Source organism: Microchirus variegatus (assembly GCF_963457635.1).
Source record: "Microchirus variegatus genome assembly, chromosome: 5".
Classification (NCBI taxonomy): domain Eukaryota; kingdom Metazoa; phylum Chordata; class Actinopteri; order Pleuronectiformes; family Soleidae; genus Microchirus; species Microchirus variegatus.
In genome coordinates this window covers 21,414,404-21,434,708 of record NC_139806.1, presented here as the reverse complement: position 1 = coordinate 21,434,708, position 20,305 = coordinate 21,414,404, and the positions used below count along the sequence as shown (strand labels likewise).

Below are 20,305 nucleotides of genomic sequence, written 5' to 3'. Positions count from 1 at the left end.
ATCCTGGACAGATAAATCCTCTGAGGCTGGAAGTTTGTGTAGAACTCTGTGCTGCACTGTGGAGCCAAGAATAGAACTTTGCGCAGACTTTGCATTTTTTTGGATACCATTGCCCACGCCAGCACTCTTTTTAGGGACAAACCGGACAATTCCAGGAATTTAGCAAATTGTGACGTCCCAATGAGTGCGGAAGTCAGCATCACATGTTTTTTCTCCTTTACTTAGACTGAGGAGGACCACAAAACATGAGTGAGTCATCTTTTTTCCACACTTTGCCGACTGATAGGGCCTCCAGAGTCCCAAATATTAGGATTTAAATGATTCAAAAGTTGATTTTGCATAATATGGGACCTTTAAGTATATGAAAAGTCATTTTCTAATATAAAATGTAATTAAGTTTTAGAAGTAAATGTAAAAAGTGAGGAGCAACAATAGCTCAGTGGTACAGTGAGTTGTCAACTGGAAGGTTGCGGGTTAGATTCCTGGCTCCACTAGTCTATATGCTCATGTGTCCTTTTTGCAAGACATTAATCCCACATTGCTACAGACCATTTACCAACTATTCTAAAAGTACACAATTTAATTAGGAAATGTAAAAGTAAAAGTAAAAATTGCTAGAAACATAAATAACAAAGTATTTGTACTTTGTTACATTAGTACACTGATCAGTAGGTAAATTCTTACCTCAACTAAAGGGAACATACTGAGGTGAAGTTGCTAACAGAAGGACAAACTTTCAGATAAACCCACGCTGTTGAACACATAATGTCCATGATCAGTGTTCCCTGCCAAAGTACAGTGGACTGTACATGTTCATGGAGCCGGCACAGCTTAAAGTACATTAAAAATGACCTTGTGAAGTTTCTCCCTGAAGGTGCAGTCAGAGATCAAGAGGAAATGGCGCAGCTGGACAGTCAACCGATACTTTGCTGTGGACCTGAAGCAGCAGAGGCATCCTTCGTTGGCCAGCAGTGGAGTGAACGGCGGGACTCAGCTGTCCATTCTCAGCAAGAGCAGCTCCCAGATCCGTGTGTCCAGCCCGCTGGCAGAGAACGCCAACATCAGCCTCCCAACCTGAGCGTCTGATTGGCTGGAGTCAACTTCAAGGTGCCGTTCCACTAATGTACATCCTGACCAACCAAAACAGACCAAAGTGACCCCTCACCTTGTATATTTTGTAGTTTGGCATTAAAGTAATGAAGTATTACCGAGAGTATTTTCTAACAACTCAAATTCGAATCAGATATTAGTAATATGAATGTTCTACCAATATACAAGTATGGTAGATGGAACCCTCTTTATTTATTGATTGATGAATAATATTAATGTAGACTTTGTGCCAAGAAAATGCTACAAGTTGTGAAAAAAGGAGGGGATCATGTTTGGCTGTTGGTGTAAAATAAATGTGACTCAAAGTGCCAAACTTGTTTGCCAGATTGGATCTGATCTCATTACAGTCCAAAGTTCAATATCAACCAAATGATAGCCTTGCCTGTACAAAATGCTCACAGTCTAAATGTTTCATCTTGAATTTGAACATTTTTCTACAATCAGCCATAAGTACAAAGTATGTCAAAAGAGATATTTCAGAGAAAAAAAAAAAGAATTATTATAATAACAAAACAGCAACAGCAACTCATGGACTTTGTAAATAGCTCCTTTTTTCGTGTTGAGATCAAAATGTCTTTCTTTTTGCGTAACACGGTATCGTGATGTCCTTTTCAAACAAAGGGAACTGGAGCCCAAATCTGTAGATTTCATCACATATCCCAAAGACCCAGAGTATCCTGCCAACTCTCCTCCTTACTACTTCTTTATATTAGATAATAATTTAATGATTAAAAAAATACACCTGCAGTCTGTATGTAAAGGAACAAGGTGCCAAATGAAATCATGTAGAAGTCAAACATGAAGACACAAGACAAATGAAATTCTAATGTAAATTATTGTTTGTTTTATTCTTGTGAAACAGTAGATACTTTCACTTCTTCAGGCTCCTAAAAATATTTACATTTTAAATAAAAATCGAGTTAAGAAGGTTAAATCATTATTTGCTTAAGTTTTCACCTCCCGTATAAAGTGAGTCGTCTGTGTATAAAGTGAGTGTGACATTGCATTCGAGGGGGATTTTAAAATGTGTTTAAAACAAAGTGAAATTCACAGAAAAACGGCGCTTTATCGCTGCAGATGTCTTTGGTTTCCTTCTCACACGCACATCAGACATATTCTTTTGCCAACTATGAACATAAACCCTTCACAGTGCCATTATGTGGATGCCGTTATCCATAGCTTCTCATAACACCATGAATTTATATGTGCAGTACTTTATTGTAGGCAGTGGAAATCAAACCCTCATCACGCTATTAAAGATGACACCGTGCCATATTAACCCGCACCTCTATTTTTAATTTTGAGACAAACCTGTCTCCGACTCATATTCCAAAGTGCCTAGTTAGTCACAAATAGCTATCACTTTTATTTATAGCAAATTAAAAGTGTAGGTTTAGTCATATTATATTTCCTGAATGTACACAGCAGACGCATTTTTATTGAGGATGCATTAGAGGAAAAAAATTATAATAATAATAATTTGCTCCATTTATCATTTTTTACACCTGATATGAAATCCTTGCTTAGTTTTACTGTATTATCTAATTAAAATGTTCAATAAAAAACTACAGGTCAGTCTCTATTTAGCACTTAAGTCAAAATACATACACGGCTTCTAACACTGAAGTTCACGCTGTAACAGACAACACAAATATGCTTTAATATGACAGCTCTTGACAATCGCTGTGTTGTCTAGTTTTTTTGTTCTTGTTTTCTTTCTTTTCCAAGCTAACAAACAATAACTGCACGTGTGTGGAAACTATGAAATAAGAGTTCATGTGTGCAGGAGGGTTTTTCCTGTTCCCCGCCATATTTCCTGAACATATTTATTTTTTTGTACCGTCATTAAGAATGTAGTCACTTTAAACAATGCATTGGTGATATTGTTAAACATACTATAAGGATGTATATTTATTTTCCATGAAACAGTATTATCTGAGATGATTTAAATGTACAGTACACATGTTTTTCACTGTGTAATAATTGTGTGGCTCGTGCAATTTCATTGCCGTTCACTTTCCCTCATGAAAGTGCTATAAATGTAGTGCCATAAAGTGAGAGATTTGTGCCACGGTTTCTCATTTCTGTCTTCAAGGAAACATAACACGGAGCAGAAATATCTGTCCAAAGCTGAATAGGATGTAAAGAAAGGGAAACACGTGTATTATTGAAACAAAAAAAAAGCAAAATTGAACATACACACGAGTGAGAGAAAGCAGCTGTTAAATGTATGCTCTCAGCTGCGTTTGGACAAAAACACTTTGCTGCTGCTTACGTCTTGTATCACCAGCCGTCACTCTGAGTCTGAATCAGCTCAGATGGAAACGACCATGTCTCAAAGCTGTTACTGTCTGTGAGAAAAAGAAGAGTAGAGAGTAAGACTCTGTATGTGACCATGTCTGTGCTGTGCTTTTGCTAACCACAAGGTGTCGGCACAGCGTTGGGATTTTATTTACTTTCAATAGCAGCAATGGTTTGCCATATTTTAGTGTGTGTGTTGTTTCTTTTGATTACAGTAGATGCCACGTGGTTAGTATCTATGTTTGTGGTATTTCTCCACACCAATTATGGTCATATGTATTTTTGAAAAAGAAGCCATGTCTCGATTTCTTTTTAAAGAAAACAGCTTTGGAAGAATTTGAAGTCTTTGTTGAGAAATGTGTTTCATTTTTCAACAGTGTTGCGCACAATTTAACAGTACAACTGTAAGCTTTGTGGGTTTTGCAATATGCTTTTACATGAGTGTCAAAGAAGCCATTGACATGTTTTCTTTTAAGCAATTGTTTGGCATTTATGGAAATTATGCTTATTCACATCCTTTGTCTGACTTAAATCTTCTGGTTTCCTTAATATTTACATTACTTAAATCATATAGAAAAAAATATATAATAAATATTTTAGACCTAATTAGGTTTTAATTGATTTAATTAAAGCTCAGACAGCTATAACTGTGAAGTGAAGAAGCATATTTCCCAAACTGCTTAACGTTTGTTTCTAAATGTGACTAATTGCTGTGGGGCGTATCTCTGTGTATAGATGCCTTTTCTATGGCCCTTTTGCCTGTTTTGCCAGTTTATTTATTCCATATTGTGTTCGAGTAAAGGTTTTGATGGCAAAAATTAATTTTTGAATGTACCGTTGTTGCTCAGCTGCTCTTAAATGTTGCCTGCTATGACTTTGCCATGGTGTACAAATGATGTCCTTTCTTGATCATATATAATTCCTCGTGTTTGTATATTTTTGGCACACAGGTGCACCTCTTGATGAAGACCTGTAATGTTTGTGACCGTGTTTTTGTAGATATTTATGTACCAGATTTCAGAGTGTGTGTGTGTGTGTGTGTGTGTGTGTGTGTACGTGTGAGTGTGCTTAATGGTTGGAGAGATTGTTTTCTGTGCACACTTGTACGTCATGATCAGTATTCACGAGGGTATAAGTAAGCTAACTTGAATGTGAAAAAAAAATTCTATTTCATTTGTTTGTTGCACCTGTGGCAGTGTGTCATGTGTTAAGATGGTGTCTAACATTCATGTCTCAGTTTGTGTATATTTGAAAACAAAATAAATCTATCTGTGGTAAGTTGTATTTGATGAGGAGTGTGATTCATTTTGCAATTCCAAATCATTTTATTGAGTTATCCTATTCAACACAGAATATGACGTTATACTGAAACGACGAAGTCGGTGTCCATTCACCAAATAGAGCAAATTTATTAGGCATTAGCATGCTACTATTTTGCGGCTAACTTTGCTTTGAGGCTACGATTAGCATTAGCGTAGCTAGCTGTTTTGTGACTGTTAGCCACGCTGGAATCTCTTTACGAGGCGTATTTGATTTGCGTTGTGCCTAATGAGGTTGCATAGTGTTTGTATTATGTTAGCCTTTACGTTCCTTATCAAGCATTACCATAACTGAAAAATCTTCTTCAGCTCCCACTATAGGAACACATACAGTACTTAAATTAATCCAGGAATGCACCAATTAGACTTTCTTTGAAAAAAATCCCGCACAAAAAAAAATCCAGCACATATAAAATAAAAAAATCGGGCAACGAAAAAAGAAGTCAGGCATAAAAATTAATTAATTGGCCATGGCTGCCTCTACAGACGCGTCGATTAAGCAGTATTTCAGAATCGGCTATAATAATAAGGAAATTCTCTCTCTTTTGGCTCATAAACACGGTGTGTGATAAGTATTAGGACGATGAAGAGACTGTGTCAGAAACTTGGTTTGTTCAGGAGGATAAACCATACAAACTTGAAGGAGGTGGCCGCATTCATACAAAATGAAATAGCTTGTGGTACGTGGTCAAGCCTCTGCAGTTTTTTACATTTACAAGCCTCGGCTCTTTTTTTTTTTTTTTTGGCTCTTTTTTTTTTTTTGGTTGGCCCTAATACTCCTTCGTACGAAAATAATGATTTGTCTTTGATGTATCTTGTTGTTCAAACATTTCGGTGAGAATCAGCTATGATACAGTCGCAGTGCACAAAAAAGTGTCTTCTGAAGATTAACGATAGGCCCTTATGAGGCAAAATCTAAAATCATGTTAAGACCACTTATACGTGCATTTTATTTTGGTCATAGTGAATGTGGTTATTGGTTGTTAAAAGTTTGTTAATTTACAAATGTGTTTTTTTTTTTTAAGGAAAAATTATAAATTATATAATCGTAATTATGGAATGCAAGCTAGCAGCTAACTACCAAGTACCGTGCTGTCAAAATAAATGTGGCAGGCAATTTGATGCAACTGGACATATTTCAAGATTAATTACATATGACATATTGGCTATTTAGTGACAGGCCTTTATTACCTTTTGACATGAGTCTTCCTTTATGCTAAGCTAAGCTCAGCTGAGATAATGCAGCTAGTGGATGTAACCTCATGTTCACTGACATGAAAATGTTTTATTCAAACATTTCCAGTGCTTGAAGTGGTACTGTCCAGAGTGCAGTACCGACACTTCTTAATTCTGTTTTGAGTACTGACACTTTTATTTGGCAACATTTAAAACATGAACTAAAACATTATCAAACTAAAACATTATCAAACTCAAACATAAAGCAAAATAAAACATTTCCAAATAATGCATATCTGACCAAATTGGTCCCACTCTGAAGCCCTGAATTTGCGTACTGGCACTTCTCACAAGACTCTGGTTATCTGTCATTATTATGGTCCAAAATAACAATTTTTCAGATCTTGGGAGAGTCTAGTGTTTAGTGTCAATAGTTTTTATTTTTATTGTTAAACAAGACCAATATCTATCAGGCAGATGATCATGTAGCGACCCCTAAAGGGAGAAGCTGAATGAAAATGTTTGTGTATTATATTCACTGACATCCTGTCACATTTGGGTCCTGGAGGACAGCATAATTACAGGAAACCAAATAAAATGGATCTGTGTGGTTTAAGTTCTATTTCATCCTTACTGACCGCCAGAGGCGGTGCTTAAAGCACTGGATATCTCCACCTCGCGCATGCGCATTTCGAGTACCTAATATCAACATAGTCACTTGTGACCCTCCCCGTGACACCGGGAAGGCTATAACTTCCGGTGTCATCGGAGGCTCAGTTCCTTTAATCTTCTCGCTGCGCATGTACCGTCTTGCACTTTGTGCTGAGAAAAAAAAAAGGAAAAACTTCGTTTACAGCTGGCCGCGTGCAGCTTCGCGACGACAGTCGGAGCCGCGGGGAACCCGTCCTCCAGAGGCTGTGGCCAGCTGATCATCTGAAACCTGACGACAGAAGAGAGTAGCAGGTCTGTGTCGGTGTTTGTTGGCGAAGGCAGCGTGTTCGCGCCCTCTCCCAGCGTTCGCTGTCCTCATTGCTCTCAATGTTTGGGTTATCGAGTTGGTGTGTTAGCCGTTAGCTTGCTCGGTTCTAAAACACCGCTCTGTGTATCTTACTGGGACGGTAGTGTTCTCGCTCCCGCCTCCAGTAACGCTATCATTTATTGTTTCTATTGGCAGCAGCGCTCACGCTCGGCCTGATTGAAATGCTTTATCGCCGTAGTTATTGGTGACGGCGGTGTATTCGCTCGCCCGCTCCCAGCGCTCATAGCATTTTGATTTTGCGTTAGCGGTTTAATACTACCGCTTCAATTATTTAATTGGTCTTTACCTTACCGGTGATAGTAGTGTTTTCGCTCCCGCTCCCGGTAACGCTATAATTTGTTATTTCTGCTGGCGGCAGCGTTTGCGCTCCGCCTGTTTCTATACTTTGTCACCTCCGATTGCTGGTGAGGGCAGTGTGTTCGCTCCCGCTCCCAGCGCTTGTAGCGTTATTGATTTTGCAGAAGATTAGCGGTTTAAGACTACCGCTTTGATTATTTATTTGTCTGTACCTTACCGGTGATAGTAGTGTTTTCGCTCCCGCTCCCGGTAACGCTATAATCTGTCATTTCTGTTTGCGGCAGCATGTGCGCTCCGCCTGTTTACTGTACTTGTCACCTCCGATTGCTGGTGAAGGCAGTGTGTTCGCTCCCGCTCCCAGTACTCGTTGCAGATATTGATTTGCGTTAGCGGTGCTAGGCTACCGCGTTATTTATTTATTTGACCATACCGGTGACGGTAGTGTTTTCGTTCCCGCTCCCGGTAACGCTATAACCTGGTTATATTCTGTTGGCGACAGCGTTTGCATGTAGGCAGTGTGTTCGCTCCCATTCCCAGCAACGCTGCTTCGGCTGCCTTCTTGATGGCCCATCCTTGTGTCGCCTGTGCGGCTCCTCTTGTTCCCGAGGACGGTCACGACCACTGCCCTCCTTGCCTCGGTCTCGAGCATTTGAGGGAGGGCCTCACTGAAAGCGCCTGCATGAACTGTGGCCTCCTGCCCTGGGGGCTAAAGGTGGCTAGGGTGGCGGAGATGGAGCGGGCGATGACTCACGACCCTTCCACCTTAACCGGTCTCCCCCCACATCAACCCGACCGTTCTCGGCGTCGGCGTGAGGGAGCTGCGGTGGTAGGTGCCCCCCCCAAGAAAAAGGGGAGGGGCGGGCTGTCCTCCAAGGTGGACGGTTTGGCGGCTGACATGGAGCAGATGAAGTCGCTCCTCCTGGCCCTTCAGCCTGGGACTACTGGGGTGCTGGCTGGGCTACAGCCTGGCCCTCCCTCGGAGAATGCGCCTATGATTGATGATGCCTTATCACTGGCCGCTTCATCCGGTCTCTTCCATGAGGCTGTTACAGAGGACGATGCCTCCCGCACATTGGGGGAGGCCTCTTGCTCTTCTGTTCAGAGCTCTCTGCAGGGGACAGCAGACACTTCCATGGGGGCCATCATGCGTATGGCTCTTGCTCGCCTACAGCTTGACGTTCCGCAGACTGACTCGGCGCAGGCTAGCGCCTTCTTCAGGCGCAACCCTGCCCCGACCACTTTCACTGTTCCTTCTTCAGGGGAATACCTGAAGGAGCTTCATGCCTGTTGGAGGGACACGAGGGCACTTTCTCATTTAACCTCAGATGGCCGAACCTTAGCCGCCATGCAGGATGCAGCACAGGTTGGGCTGGGGCGTATGCCGTCCGTTGAGCCAGCCATTGCCTCCCTCATTTTGGCTCCTGATGAGGCCTTGAGGCCGGATGCCAGATGTCCCCGACCACAGTGCAGGGTCACAGACGACCTTCTTTCGAAGGCCTATGATGCGGCAGCACGTATGGGTCGTATTGGGAACTCCCTCTCCCATCTACTGCTGAGCCTGTCAACCTCTCTGCAACAGGCTCAAGTGGATCCTTCACTGCAGAGTCTAAGCGATGCCTCTTTACAGGCATTCGCTTTCATGTCGAGAGAGTTAGGACGGACAATGTCCACTCTTGTCCAGACTCGCCGCCAGGTTTGGCTTGCTCAGTCGCCCCTGTCTGAATCATGTAGGAAGGTTCTTCGTGCTGTGCCAGTGGAACCAGGGGATCTTTTTGGCCCAGCTGCCTTGGAAGCACTGGAGAGGGCGGCCCAGGCCACGCAGACCAGGCAGCGGCTTTCTGGCCTTCGCAGAAGAGTCTCCACTCCTAGCAGGTCTAGGGTCCCGCTGCTGTTCCCCGGCAGCACTCTCAGCCACCTGCTGGTGGCCTACGGAGGTCTCAGCGGCCTGCTCAGCGGCCTGCTCAGCAACCTGCTGACGGGTTTCGGGCCCCTGAGCGCCTGCCGTCTTGGCAGCCTCGTGCGCCGCAGCCTATCCGCCGTCCCCCCAGAGCCTCCGGAGGCCGGGGGGGCAGGCGCTAGGGGTGCGGGGCCGGCCGTCGGATGTTTTTCCCATCAGCAGCTCAGTTACTGGGCTGCCTGTACTTCAGACCCGTGGGTGGTTTCCACCTTGACCCGGGGGTACGAATTGCAGTTCCGACGCCGGCCCCTAGCCTTCGGCCGGGTCAATATGACTGTTGTCAGCGACCCGGCGAAGGCCTTAGCTCTAAGTCAGGAGTTGTCTGCCCTCCTGGCCAAGGGCGCAATCGAACCAGTGGACCCTCTGCTACGTCCCGGGGGGCTCTACTCAAGGTACTTTCTTGTGGCGAAGAAAGATGGCGGATTCCGTCCCATTCTCGACCTGAGGGGACTCAACAGGTTCCTGAAGGTTCTGCCTTTTCATATGCTGACTGTGTCAGACACGCTTCGTGTGGTTGCCAGGGGAGAGTGGTTCACCACTGTCGACCTGAGGGACGCATACTTCCATGTCCCAATTGCATTGCACCACCGGCACTTCCTCAGGTTTGCCTTCCGCGGACAGCATTTTCAGTTCAGGGTACTTCCCTTTGGTCTCTCCCTTTCCCCGAGAGTTTTCACCAGGGTTGTAGCAGCAGCTCTGGCACCCCTGCAGAAGCAGGGCATGAAGGTCCTGCCGTATTTGGACGACTGGCTGGTATGCGCACCGTCCCGACCCCAGGTGGCTCAGGATACAGCCCGGCTAATTATGCACGTGGGCCGGCTGGGCCTGAACGTGAATTTTCAAAAAAGCAGCCTGGACCCATCCCAACGGGTCATATACTTGGGGATGGTTCTGGACTCGGTAGCCATGGTGGCCTCTCTGGCACCTCGGCGTGTGGACGATATCCTCCTCCGCCTCCCCCTCTTCAGGGTTGGCAGGATGGTGCCGTTTATTCAGTTCCTCCGGCTCTTGGGAAAGCTGACCGCTGCTTCGTCTGTCGTTCCCTTGGGCTTGCTGTCTCTGCGCCCTCTTCAAATGTGGCTGAACAACCTCCACTTGGACCCCAAGTGGCACGGTTACCGGAAGGTCAGGGTGTCTCGGCGGTGCCTCCTCTCTCTGTCCCCATGGGGACAGAGGGAGTTTCTGTCTATGGGCGTACCGATGGGAACTATTCCATCCCGCCGGGAGGTGGTCACAACCGACGCCTGCCTCTCGGGGTGGGGCGCGGTGTGGCAGGGCAGGACTGTCCAGGGTCGGTGGCCGGCCCAGCACCACATGCACATCAATACACTGGAGCTCCAAGCTGTGCAACTGGCACTCGTTCACTTTCTGCCTCAACTGGAAGGCAAACATGTGCTTGTTCGATCGGACAACAGGTCCACAGTTGCCCAGATCAACCACCAGGGGGGCACCCGGTCTGCACAACTACTCCGGCTATCTCGGAGCCTGTTGACTTGGGCATATCCCCGCCTGGCCAGTTTGCGAGCAGTCTTCATTCCGGGGGAACAGAACCAGGTCGCAGATTTTCTGTCACGACAAAAGCTCCCACCGGGGGAGTGGCAGCTCCACCCGCAGGTGGTGGAGATGATATGGGGTCTTTTTGGCAGGGCGGAAGTGGACCTCTTCGCCTCGGCGGAGTCGGCACATTGCCCCCTCTGGTTCTCCTGGATGGAGGTGACCAGCCCCCTCGGCCAGGACGCTTTGGCTCACGATTGGCCGCAGAGACCACTGTATGCTTTCCCGCCACTGCCCCTGATTCTTCCTACGCTCCAGCGGGTGCTTTTGCAGGGCCACAGACTCCTTCTGGTGGCCCCCTTTTGGCCAGGGAGACTCTGGTTTCCACTGCTGCGCAGCCTCTGCTGCAGCTCCCCATGGCGCCTCCCCTGCAGGAAGGACCTCCTTTCGCAGCGGCGGGGTCAGATTTGGCATCCGGATCCCGGTCGCCTCCAGCTCTGGGTTTGGCCGCTTCAGGGCCCGACCCTCTACTGAGGGAATGTACTGTGGGAGTCAGGGGTACTATTCTGAACGCCAGGGCCCCATCTACCCGGGTTCAGTATGAGAACAGGTGGAAGCTGTTCTCTGACTGGTGCAGGGATAAGACAGAAGACCCAGTGCGTTGCTCTGTGGCGACTGTTCTTGAGTTTCTGCAGTCTCTGCTGGATCGTGGTCGTTCTCATTCCACTTTGAGAGTCTATACAGCTGCTATTTCTTCCAGACATGAAATGGTCGAGGGTTCTACAGTAGGGTGCCACAGACTGGTGTCCCTCTTCCTTAAAGGGACACTGAGGCTGCGTCCTCCAAGGACCCTGAGGGCTCCAGCATGGGACTTGCCCCTGGTGCTGGAGGCCATGCGGTCACCTCCCTTTGAGCCTCTGACCCAAGTGGAGCTGAAATGGCTTTCTATGAAGGCTGCTTTTCTGCTCGCCATTACCTCCGCAAAGAGGGTCGGGGAGTTACATGCCCTGTCAGTGGCTGATACCTGCCTGCGATGGAACCCTGATGGTTCAGGTGTGGTCCTGTGGCCGAATGTGGCGTTCCTGCCCAAGGTGCTTTCACGTACGCATCTCAACCAGCCTATTCAGCTCGCACGCTTTGGCTCCCTGTCTGAGGAGGGTAGGTCGGAGCTGCTATGCCCGGTCCGGGCACTAGAGGCTTATGTTGCTGCTACGGCCGGTATACGGCGGTCGGAGCAGCTGTTTGTGTGTCATAGTGGCCCTAACAGAGGTTGTGCACTTTCCAAACAGAGGCTGTCCCACTGGGTTGTCGATGCCATCATGCAAGCCTATAAGGCCAGTGGCTGCCCCCCGCCATCCGGGGTGAGGTGCCACTCCACTAGAAGTGTCTCTACATCATGGGCGGCGCTGAGAGGGGTGCCCTTGGAGTCAATCTGTGCTGCGGCATCATGGACGTCGCCTGGCACATTTGCACGGTTTTATCGTGTCAACGTCGCTGCTCCCCATCCGATGGATGTGATCCTGCGTCTGAGCTCTACTGTCTCTGATGAGTGAGGTGGGTGTCGGATTCTTTGTGACCTTGTTGGTATGAGTCATCCAGTGCTTTAAGCACCGCCTCTGGCGGTCAGTAAGGATGAAATAGAACGAAAGTTACGAATGTAACTACGGTTCTATGAATCCTGGATGACCGCCAGAGCGTCCAGTCACTCAGAATCCTTGTGTTCTCGCGAGAAGATTCTGGGAACTGAGCCTCCGATGACACCGGAAGTTATAGCCTTCCCGGTGTCACGGGGAGGGTCACAAGTGACTATGTTGATATTAGGTACTCGAAATGCGCATGCGCGAGGTGGAGATATCCAGTGCTTTAAGCACCGCCTCTGGCGGTCATCCAGGATTCATAGAACCGTAGTTACATTCGTAACTTTCGTTTTAGTCATTGGCAATGTTTAGGGTAATCTAAATGTACAAGTTGGCATGTGAAACATAAGTCCAGTTTTAGTTAGACTAAATATTTAAATAAACATGTTCTGGTATTTGTTATTTACTGAGGACTTTCATAATATAGTGTTTAATGATTTAGTAATTTAGTAAACACACTGAACATTTCCGAATGTAAAACTGCTCCACACATTAATTTACATGGCATTAAAGGTGAAGTAAGTAGTTTATAGTGCCATCTAGAGGAGAGGCTGAAATTTACAAAATCTGCTCACCCCCTCCCTTCCCTGAGCGCTACGGTATCCGCAGCTGGTCAAATGACGTCCTCGTCGTCTTTCTCCGTGTCAGCAGATGAGGTTCGTGAGGTGAGGGAGAGGGCGAGCTACCGCGGCCGTAGCAGACGAAGCGGAGAGAGTGGAGGCGGGACTTCCGCTACAAGTAAAGAGACGCTTGTTTTGTTCTCTCGCGTTTGTCCTTACAGGCTCCGGTAGAAACATGGCGTCTCGCTGCTAACAGTGGCTATGCAACCACGGCCCACGACCATGTTATTTTACATGACTTTTTGAAACACTACGAAAATGAAACAAAAACCATTATACAATGACTAGACAATGCAGGAGCACATAATATGTATAAAAAAGTGGGTTTTGGGTTATATAAACCCATAAATACTACACAGTGTCCCTTTAAGTCTCACCATAACAATAATAAAATGCGGGGTAAAATGCAAAGTCGTCTTGTCACAAACCTGATTTATAAAAAAAACAAAACATCATCATGTCACAAGGTTAACAATTGATTGTAAATTTAAAATCTGTCTTTTTAGTAAACACATTATGTACTGTAACTATATTGTGATAGTGTCAGTTAAAAATGCCCTGCATGTCTTTGGACTGTGCGAGTAAGCAGGAGCTTTCCAGAGGAATACTGACAGGCAAACACCACACAGTAAAGTCCAAGCTAGGCCTCAAGATTGAACCCTGAATTGACCTGCTCAGAGGCAGAAATACTACCCTCTGACCCAGCGTGCCACCTGCCTAGTGCAACATACTTGCAACAGAATGAAACAGTAAATTATACAGTGACAATAATGTCATAAATATTTACAAATCTGTTTCAATAATGGCTCATCAAAGCAGACAAAGAAACAAAAAATAAGATAAGTGTAACACATATTGTACCAATTAACTGTCACATCCAACATACATGTATAAAGATATAAACAGATCAAGCTTATGTTCATGTGGATCTTTGTCTCCGGCAGCAGGTGAATTGCTGCACAAAACTTAAATAGCACGTTCAGTAAACACAGTCGTACACATACAGTATCTGCAATGAAATGAGAAAACTACTCCTGTTACGATAAATCAACCTCATTTCACATGAGTAAGCTGAGTTGTTTTTTTTCACCAACCGCCTCTGTAGAATCATTTGTTAATTTCAAACCCATTTTGTCCAAACTGTAAACATGAAATTGTTTCTGCTGTTTCAACAGTGGTCACATTTCTCCAACGTGTCCCCATGACATCATGCTCACCAAAAAAGTACCGTCTTTATGTACCAACACCGTTACAGTGGCAGGAGCTTTGGACAAACCCTGATAAACTACATCCAGACACATTTCTCGAGTCAGTCCACAGTGTCTGTTACAGTTCCATGTTTTCACACAGTATCATCAGCAGGTTCAGCTTGAGGATTGTCTTTTTTTATTTCCTTTATAATCTTACAAAAGCTTTTTTTTTACCCCCTGCATTTGGATGGTCTCTTAAATCATACAGAAGAGATGTTGCCACTGGAAGGAGGCCGCCCAAGCCCTCTGTGAGCTCGGGTTGAGACCTGAGTGATGCTCCTTTTGCCTGGAACCAGGTGATTTTGATTGTGACACTTCCACAACCACCTCCTCAGCTCTGTCTGGACCTGCAGATCAAGACACGTGAAACAATATCAAATCAGGCTTACAACATTTAAATATAACACATCATTTTTTTGTGAGTGGAGAGACAGCCGTTCTGTACAACCAGAGGCGATTCTAGAGTCTCTAGGGGCCCTAACCAAAAATTCCCAGGGGGCCCTTCCAACCAGTGTTCATCTGCATTATGTTATTAATAATCTGACACCAACGAAAAATGAGTTCAAAATATTTTTTTTTGTTGTAATTAAAAAGTGAAACTATAAATGTAAAGAACAATAAAATACTGTAAATAGCTTTTTTTAAAACTATATAAACTTAGTAAAAAAAAATACATTACACTGTAAAGAACCCACATTGTAAAACAATATCAATATAAAGAACAATAAAATACTGTAAATAACTGAAAAAAACATATATAAACTGAGTAAAAAAGATATGCATTACACTGTAAATAATCCTCTTCATTTTCCAACTTGCAGAACGATAACTTGACACAGGTTAACGTGAGATGTCATTGCAAATCGCCCATTGTTTTTTAAGGGGGACAGGGAGGCAGCTGGTCACTTCACATTACTAAAAACAGCCCTCAGGCTCCGAGGGGGCCCCCTATCAGCTCGGGGCCCCAAGCAGTTGCCTTGCCTGTTCACAAGCTGCACCTCTGTGTACAATGCATGGAGAAGCAGGTTGATACCGTATGTATATAAACTGCAGTGCTTCTTGTTGAGGCACTGCAGTTTATTTCTTTGTCCACATAATAAAAAAAAGAAAAATTTTGCCTCTAGAAATGCTCAGCAGATAAACATGTTGCTTCCTTAAGGCAGCTGTGGTAAATATTTACCTACCTCTCCATTCATGAAACAGTAAAGGAGTGCCACTACAAACCCCTGCAACACAACAAGAGACAGGAATTTAAAAAGAATATGTTTAGCCTAAAGATAATGGCATTTTTTATGAGATAATAAAACAGTTTCTTTAAAAGATAAATGTGATTTTTGAAGATGAATCTCATAATCCGTGTGATCATTGAAACCGGGGAAGTGGAAATATTATGTTTTATTCCTTTTCGTAAAAACGTACACATTGCTTGTTAACAATGTCACTGCCGTGTGACCATGAAGGTGGGAGGATCACTTGTATTCACAGGGGAGGAGTTTAAGGGGGAGGTTACAAATAGTTGGGTGTGTTAGGCCGTGCTCCTTTTGTTTGAAAACCATGCTGTCGCCAAAATAGCTAGCCTAAAATAGCTTGAATCACACTATGACTAAAGTCATATGTTTCTGGGTCATAATTTCACCTCAGTCTGCATAGTTTCTCGGACTACATGCTTCGTTCCAGTCCAGTTGGTGGCATGCTCTAGTTTTTAGTCAAAGGTAGGAAGACAATTGAAACTTGGTAGCCAAATGGGGGCAGCATCAATCACTGAAATATGAACAGAACCACAGACATGAACACGGTAAGTATGAACGGGCCCTTAGTGGTTCAGATATATTTTAATGAATGATGCCCACATGTGAAATTATTCCTTATGATAACTTTTGTTACTTGTTGATTTTAGTAGATGCATATATACTAATGAGATGTATTTATTTACCTTTACTATATCATGGAAACGTTCCAATTGTTACCTTACTAGTACAATAATGTGCTTGGATATGCCAGAAATGTACATTTTGACATGTCTTTCACCCCCAAGGATACAGACGCACCACCATACAGTGTTATTTCCAATACTTATTTTAATAAAGTATTGTAAGTAGTATTACAATGGTTAATGTAATTGACAATTATTGTTCATTTTTGTATCTAAAGAGATTGAGTCAAACCTTCTCAGTATATTTCTGTACCATAGTATTCTAAAAGTACATGTCTTTTAGGGTATGGAACTTGACTTACTGATAAGGTACAAAAAATTATCAACCTGGCACAAGTTGTCTTTTAAAAGGTTGCACCCCCAGCAACACGTATTAGTACCCTTTTATCTACTTCTATTTTTGAGTGTGTAGGGAAATCATCCTTCTAGTCATCAGTTTCTTATCCATTCACCAAAACTCCACACTACATGGCTTTACACTCTGTATAAACGTGTGACCAGCAAAACATTTACTCAATCACCTCATTCCTCCTTAAAGCCTCCCTGAAGTTTGCAGTATTAAAAACGTTAAATTATGTTCACGATACAGTTCATTTCCTTGGCAATTCTACTTGTCACTTTTCAACATTAACACTAATTATGTTGATGATAATGTCCAGTTGGTTATTTGTAATGCACGTCTCTGATATCACACATCAAACTGTCCACTGAGAAAGACGAGACGGCGTCCATCTGTAATCTCTATAATGCTTCTTGATAAATCCAGACTATTAAATTGAGCTTTTTTTGTTTTCATACCTGAAAGGAGCCCAGACCCAACTCGATGTAGAGCCTGGCTGCGACCCCAGTGTTCTCAGGCAGGAAGGCAAATACAGTGTAGTGCATCCCAAAAAGAGGAATGAGGAACAGAGTGGATTTAGCCAGCCTCCTGAAATGAAGTGGAAACGGAATGAACGAAAGAAGAAAGACAAGATATTAAAGCCATGTTTCCACTGAATGGAACAGTAGTTTGTGTTTCCATTAGGAATAGTAACCAGCCCCAAAGTTCCATTCTTTGGCACCCTTCTATTGGGGTACAAGAGTAAAATGGTATGGTACAGTTAGGGTAGAGCTGGACACTTTAGTCTCATACTCAGTGGTAGAGCAAGTCATCTTTCAACTCTTCTAACCCTAACCAGTAGTGTGTGAATGGGTATGAAAGATGGATGTGCTGTATGAATGGGTCAATGGCCAAAGCTGTAGTGTAAAGTAGCCTTGAGTGATCATCAAGACTTGAAACGTGTTGTATAAATACAGACCATTTAAAGTTTGACGTCTTGTAGAAACAAAAAAAAACAAGCAAAATTAAAAGATCTTCTGGATGTCCTCCATTGTTCTCTATTGTGCGTACTGGTGCGACATCGGCACAGCCCACACTCCACCTACTAAGTAAAGGTACTGTTCTCACTCCAAATACAAGCCTGACCCAGGGCTTTACCATTCTAAACCATACCATACTGTAACAAGTAAGTGTAAGTAACACCAGTGAGTCCAGATAATGATGAAACAGCTTTTAATTCTTTGAAACGCCTACCATTAAATCTGTGTAAATCTATTGCCCCCCTGAGGAATTCTGAGTAATTACAAAAACTATGCCTGTGACACACATGACCTATACTGCCTCTGTCTCATTATTTCTCTCTGTACACACTCACACACACACAGAGAGGGAGAAAGATCATGAGAGCTCCTCACTCTTTACCCTCTGCTGTGCAAGATTTACATTTAGATTCTATAGGAATTTTGGTTAGATTTTTAACATAGTATGTTATTCGTCCATACTGTGTCCATGAAAATTGGACCTGTGTGGTGTAAACACAGCAGTGACCGTGACTGACATGTTCAGGCACGTAGTCAGACAGTTTATAAAAAGCTTGATTTGCTTTGTGTTCTATTAATATGAAACGATTACGGTCATTTACTTGTGAGAAGCCACAATCAATTGTGCAGGCCCCTTGAATGCCCAGGTATATTTTTAGTACTAGAATCCACTTAGGAAAGTTTTCATGGGCGCTTCTTGACATTTGCTTCTGCCTTGCCTCCATCAGTCATGGCAAAAATGTGCACTTCCTGTGTGCAGCGCAGGGTTGTTGCTGGGTGACACAATATCTGAACAGGGAGTCGTGTGGAGGCTAAATCAGCATTATGTAATATATAACTCAACTGGCAATGGTTTTAATTAATTAATTAAATTAAAAAAATCATGTATACTGGAAAGTTACACACTACAGCTTTAAAGATACAGTAGGGACGGTAGTTGTTTGGTGTGGATTATTAAAATTTTCTATAATTACCCTTCAGCATAATGTAAATTAAATGATCTAAAAGAAAAACACCTCCAAGCTCTATTTACAGACTCAAATTTAATCTGTGTCATCACAAGAGACTTGTCAGATAGCTCTGCGTTATAGGTCCAGCAACAACTTCTGACACAAAGAAACCTTAAAAGAGTCTTAAAGACAGGCAGACAATAAAAGCAATATAAACATGTGTCAACATCAGCACAGAGTTTCAGAGGTGCAGGTATCTTAGGTCATCTGCCTTGTCTGAAAAGAGTGCATCTGTCTGAGCTCATCTAATGAGAAGCACTGTTTTAATAACTTGCAGATGAGACTCAACAGCTATTTAAAATGCAATAAAATGCATCATTCCATCAGGTGTCAAGCCCAAACTGGTGGTGTGAAATCTTTATTGCAGTGACATCATAAAACAGCGGCATCATTAGTCAAATCAATGGAGTAGATTAAAATGTCAAAATACTCAACCCAGTTTCATTACGCTCAAAGCTATGAAATTCAAATCAGATGTCTATATTTAGATGATGTCTAGATATTACACGTTGACATTTATTTTTTTTTGTAACATTGTTTTTTTTTTTGATGCAAGTTGTGATTTTTGAAGAGCTGCCCTGCACCTCTGCTCCAGCCACAGATAAGTATCTGTTCAACCTTTCCTTCATTAATGTCACTGAGGTTTCGAACAAACTGAAAACCAAAAGATCAATAAATGAAAGTGATCTCACTCCTGGCAGAGGTGTCTGGGTTTCCTCTTTTGTACTTGGTTAGTACATAAGCTCAGCACCAGCAGGCCTGTGACCCTCATGTGGAGGATAAAGCAGTAGACAATGGATGGATTGATAGTTGAAGCTCTGTTGAAAAGATTTCTAGTCGGGCTGTTGTGCTTAGTAATACACCAGCAGTCGTGACATCACACAAGAATCTGAAGTCACCTTTTAAAGCCTCCAAAACTGCATTTTGGCAAGTGCCATGTTGACATTTTGCAACCAGAATTTCAGAGGCCTTACCTGATTGTTTTAGCTTCGTAAATGTTAATATTTTCTTAATTTCTTTGCTCGATATAACAAAGAAATCCTTAAAACTGAATCATTTTTGTTTGTGGACAAAACAAGACATTGGAGAACATCATCATTTCCAGATTTGGCAGATTTGTTTTTCTTTTTTACATTTTCTGACATTTTATTGACCAAACGATTACTCGATTACTCGAGAAAATAATCAACAGATTAATCGACTACGAAAATAATCGTTAGTTACAACTCTAATTGTTTCTAAAGGAGTGTCTTTCTAGAGGTGAGTGATGCACTGCCCTGTGTGATGCCAGTGTAACTTTGTGCCTAAGGGCACCCACTTCACTACTGTGCCGACATGACAGTGTCCCAAATGGTGTCCTTAGAGGAAAGGATATTCAGTGTTGTATAGAAAATGCCCAACTCTGTGACAGAAAGTGATGCTGTGCTGTAAAGGATGTACCTATATCTATGCAGTATATGCAGGTGTGTGAGAATGTGGGAAATGATACTTGTGCCTGCCCCACCAGTGTACAGTAGGTGCCCTTTTAATGTTCACCCCTGCCCTTCCAAATGTGTGTACGCCACTGCTATTTAGTATCCCTTCATCCAGGTTAGCTTCAGCAAGCAAACCGTGGACTACGTCCAATTTTATATACGGTCTGTGGTTGGACATGATGATGTATATCTGTATTTTAAAAATAACCAAAATAACTAGACAGGCAGGTAAAATGGTGCCTAATAATAGGATCAGGGACGTGCTGTCACCTCACCTGTCATCTTGAAAAGTAAATAACTAATAATGATAACATAAAATAAATGAGTC

At 43.4% G+C, this 20,305-nt stretch overlaps 2 protein-coding genes across 2 annotated transcripts in view; one reads left to right on the top strand and one right to left on the bottom strand.

The window, feature by feature from the left end:
• The window catches only part of adcyap1r1a (adenylate cyclase activating polypeptide 1a (pituitary) receptor type I), a gene marked incomplete at both ends in the record, with an annotated part of 32,326 nt that extends 31,248 nt beyond the window's left edge, over positions 1 to 1,078 (top strand). Inside the window, one exon of the mRNA XM_083889920.1 lies at positions 875 to 1,078. Within this exon, the coding sequence (XP_083746046.1) occupies positions 875 to 1,078 (204 nt within the window). The remainder of the gene's footprint in view (positions 1 to 874) is intronic.
• A 13,322-nt stretch (positions 1,079 to 14,400) lies between these two features.
• LOC310927317 (vasoactive intestinal polypeptide receptor 1-like) overlaps positions 14,401 to 20,305 on the bottom strand; it is a gene marked incomplete at both ends in the record, with an annotated part of 33,044 nt that continues 27,139 nt past the window's right edge. The window contains 3 exons of the mRNA XM_083889611.1: positions 14,401 to 14,547; positions 15,385 to 15,426; positions 16,932 to 17,061. Coding sequence (XP_083745737.1) covers positions 14,401 to 14,547; positions 15,385 to 15,426; positions 16,932 to 17,061 — 319 coding nt within the window. The remainder of the gene's footprint in view (positions 14,548 to 15,384; positions 15,427 to 16,931; positions 17,062 to 20,305) is intronic.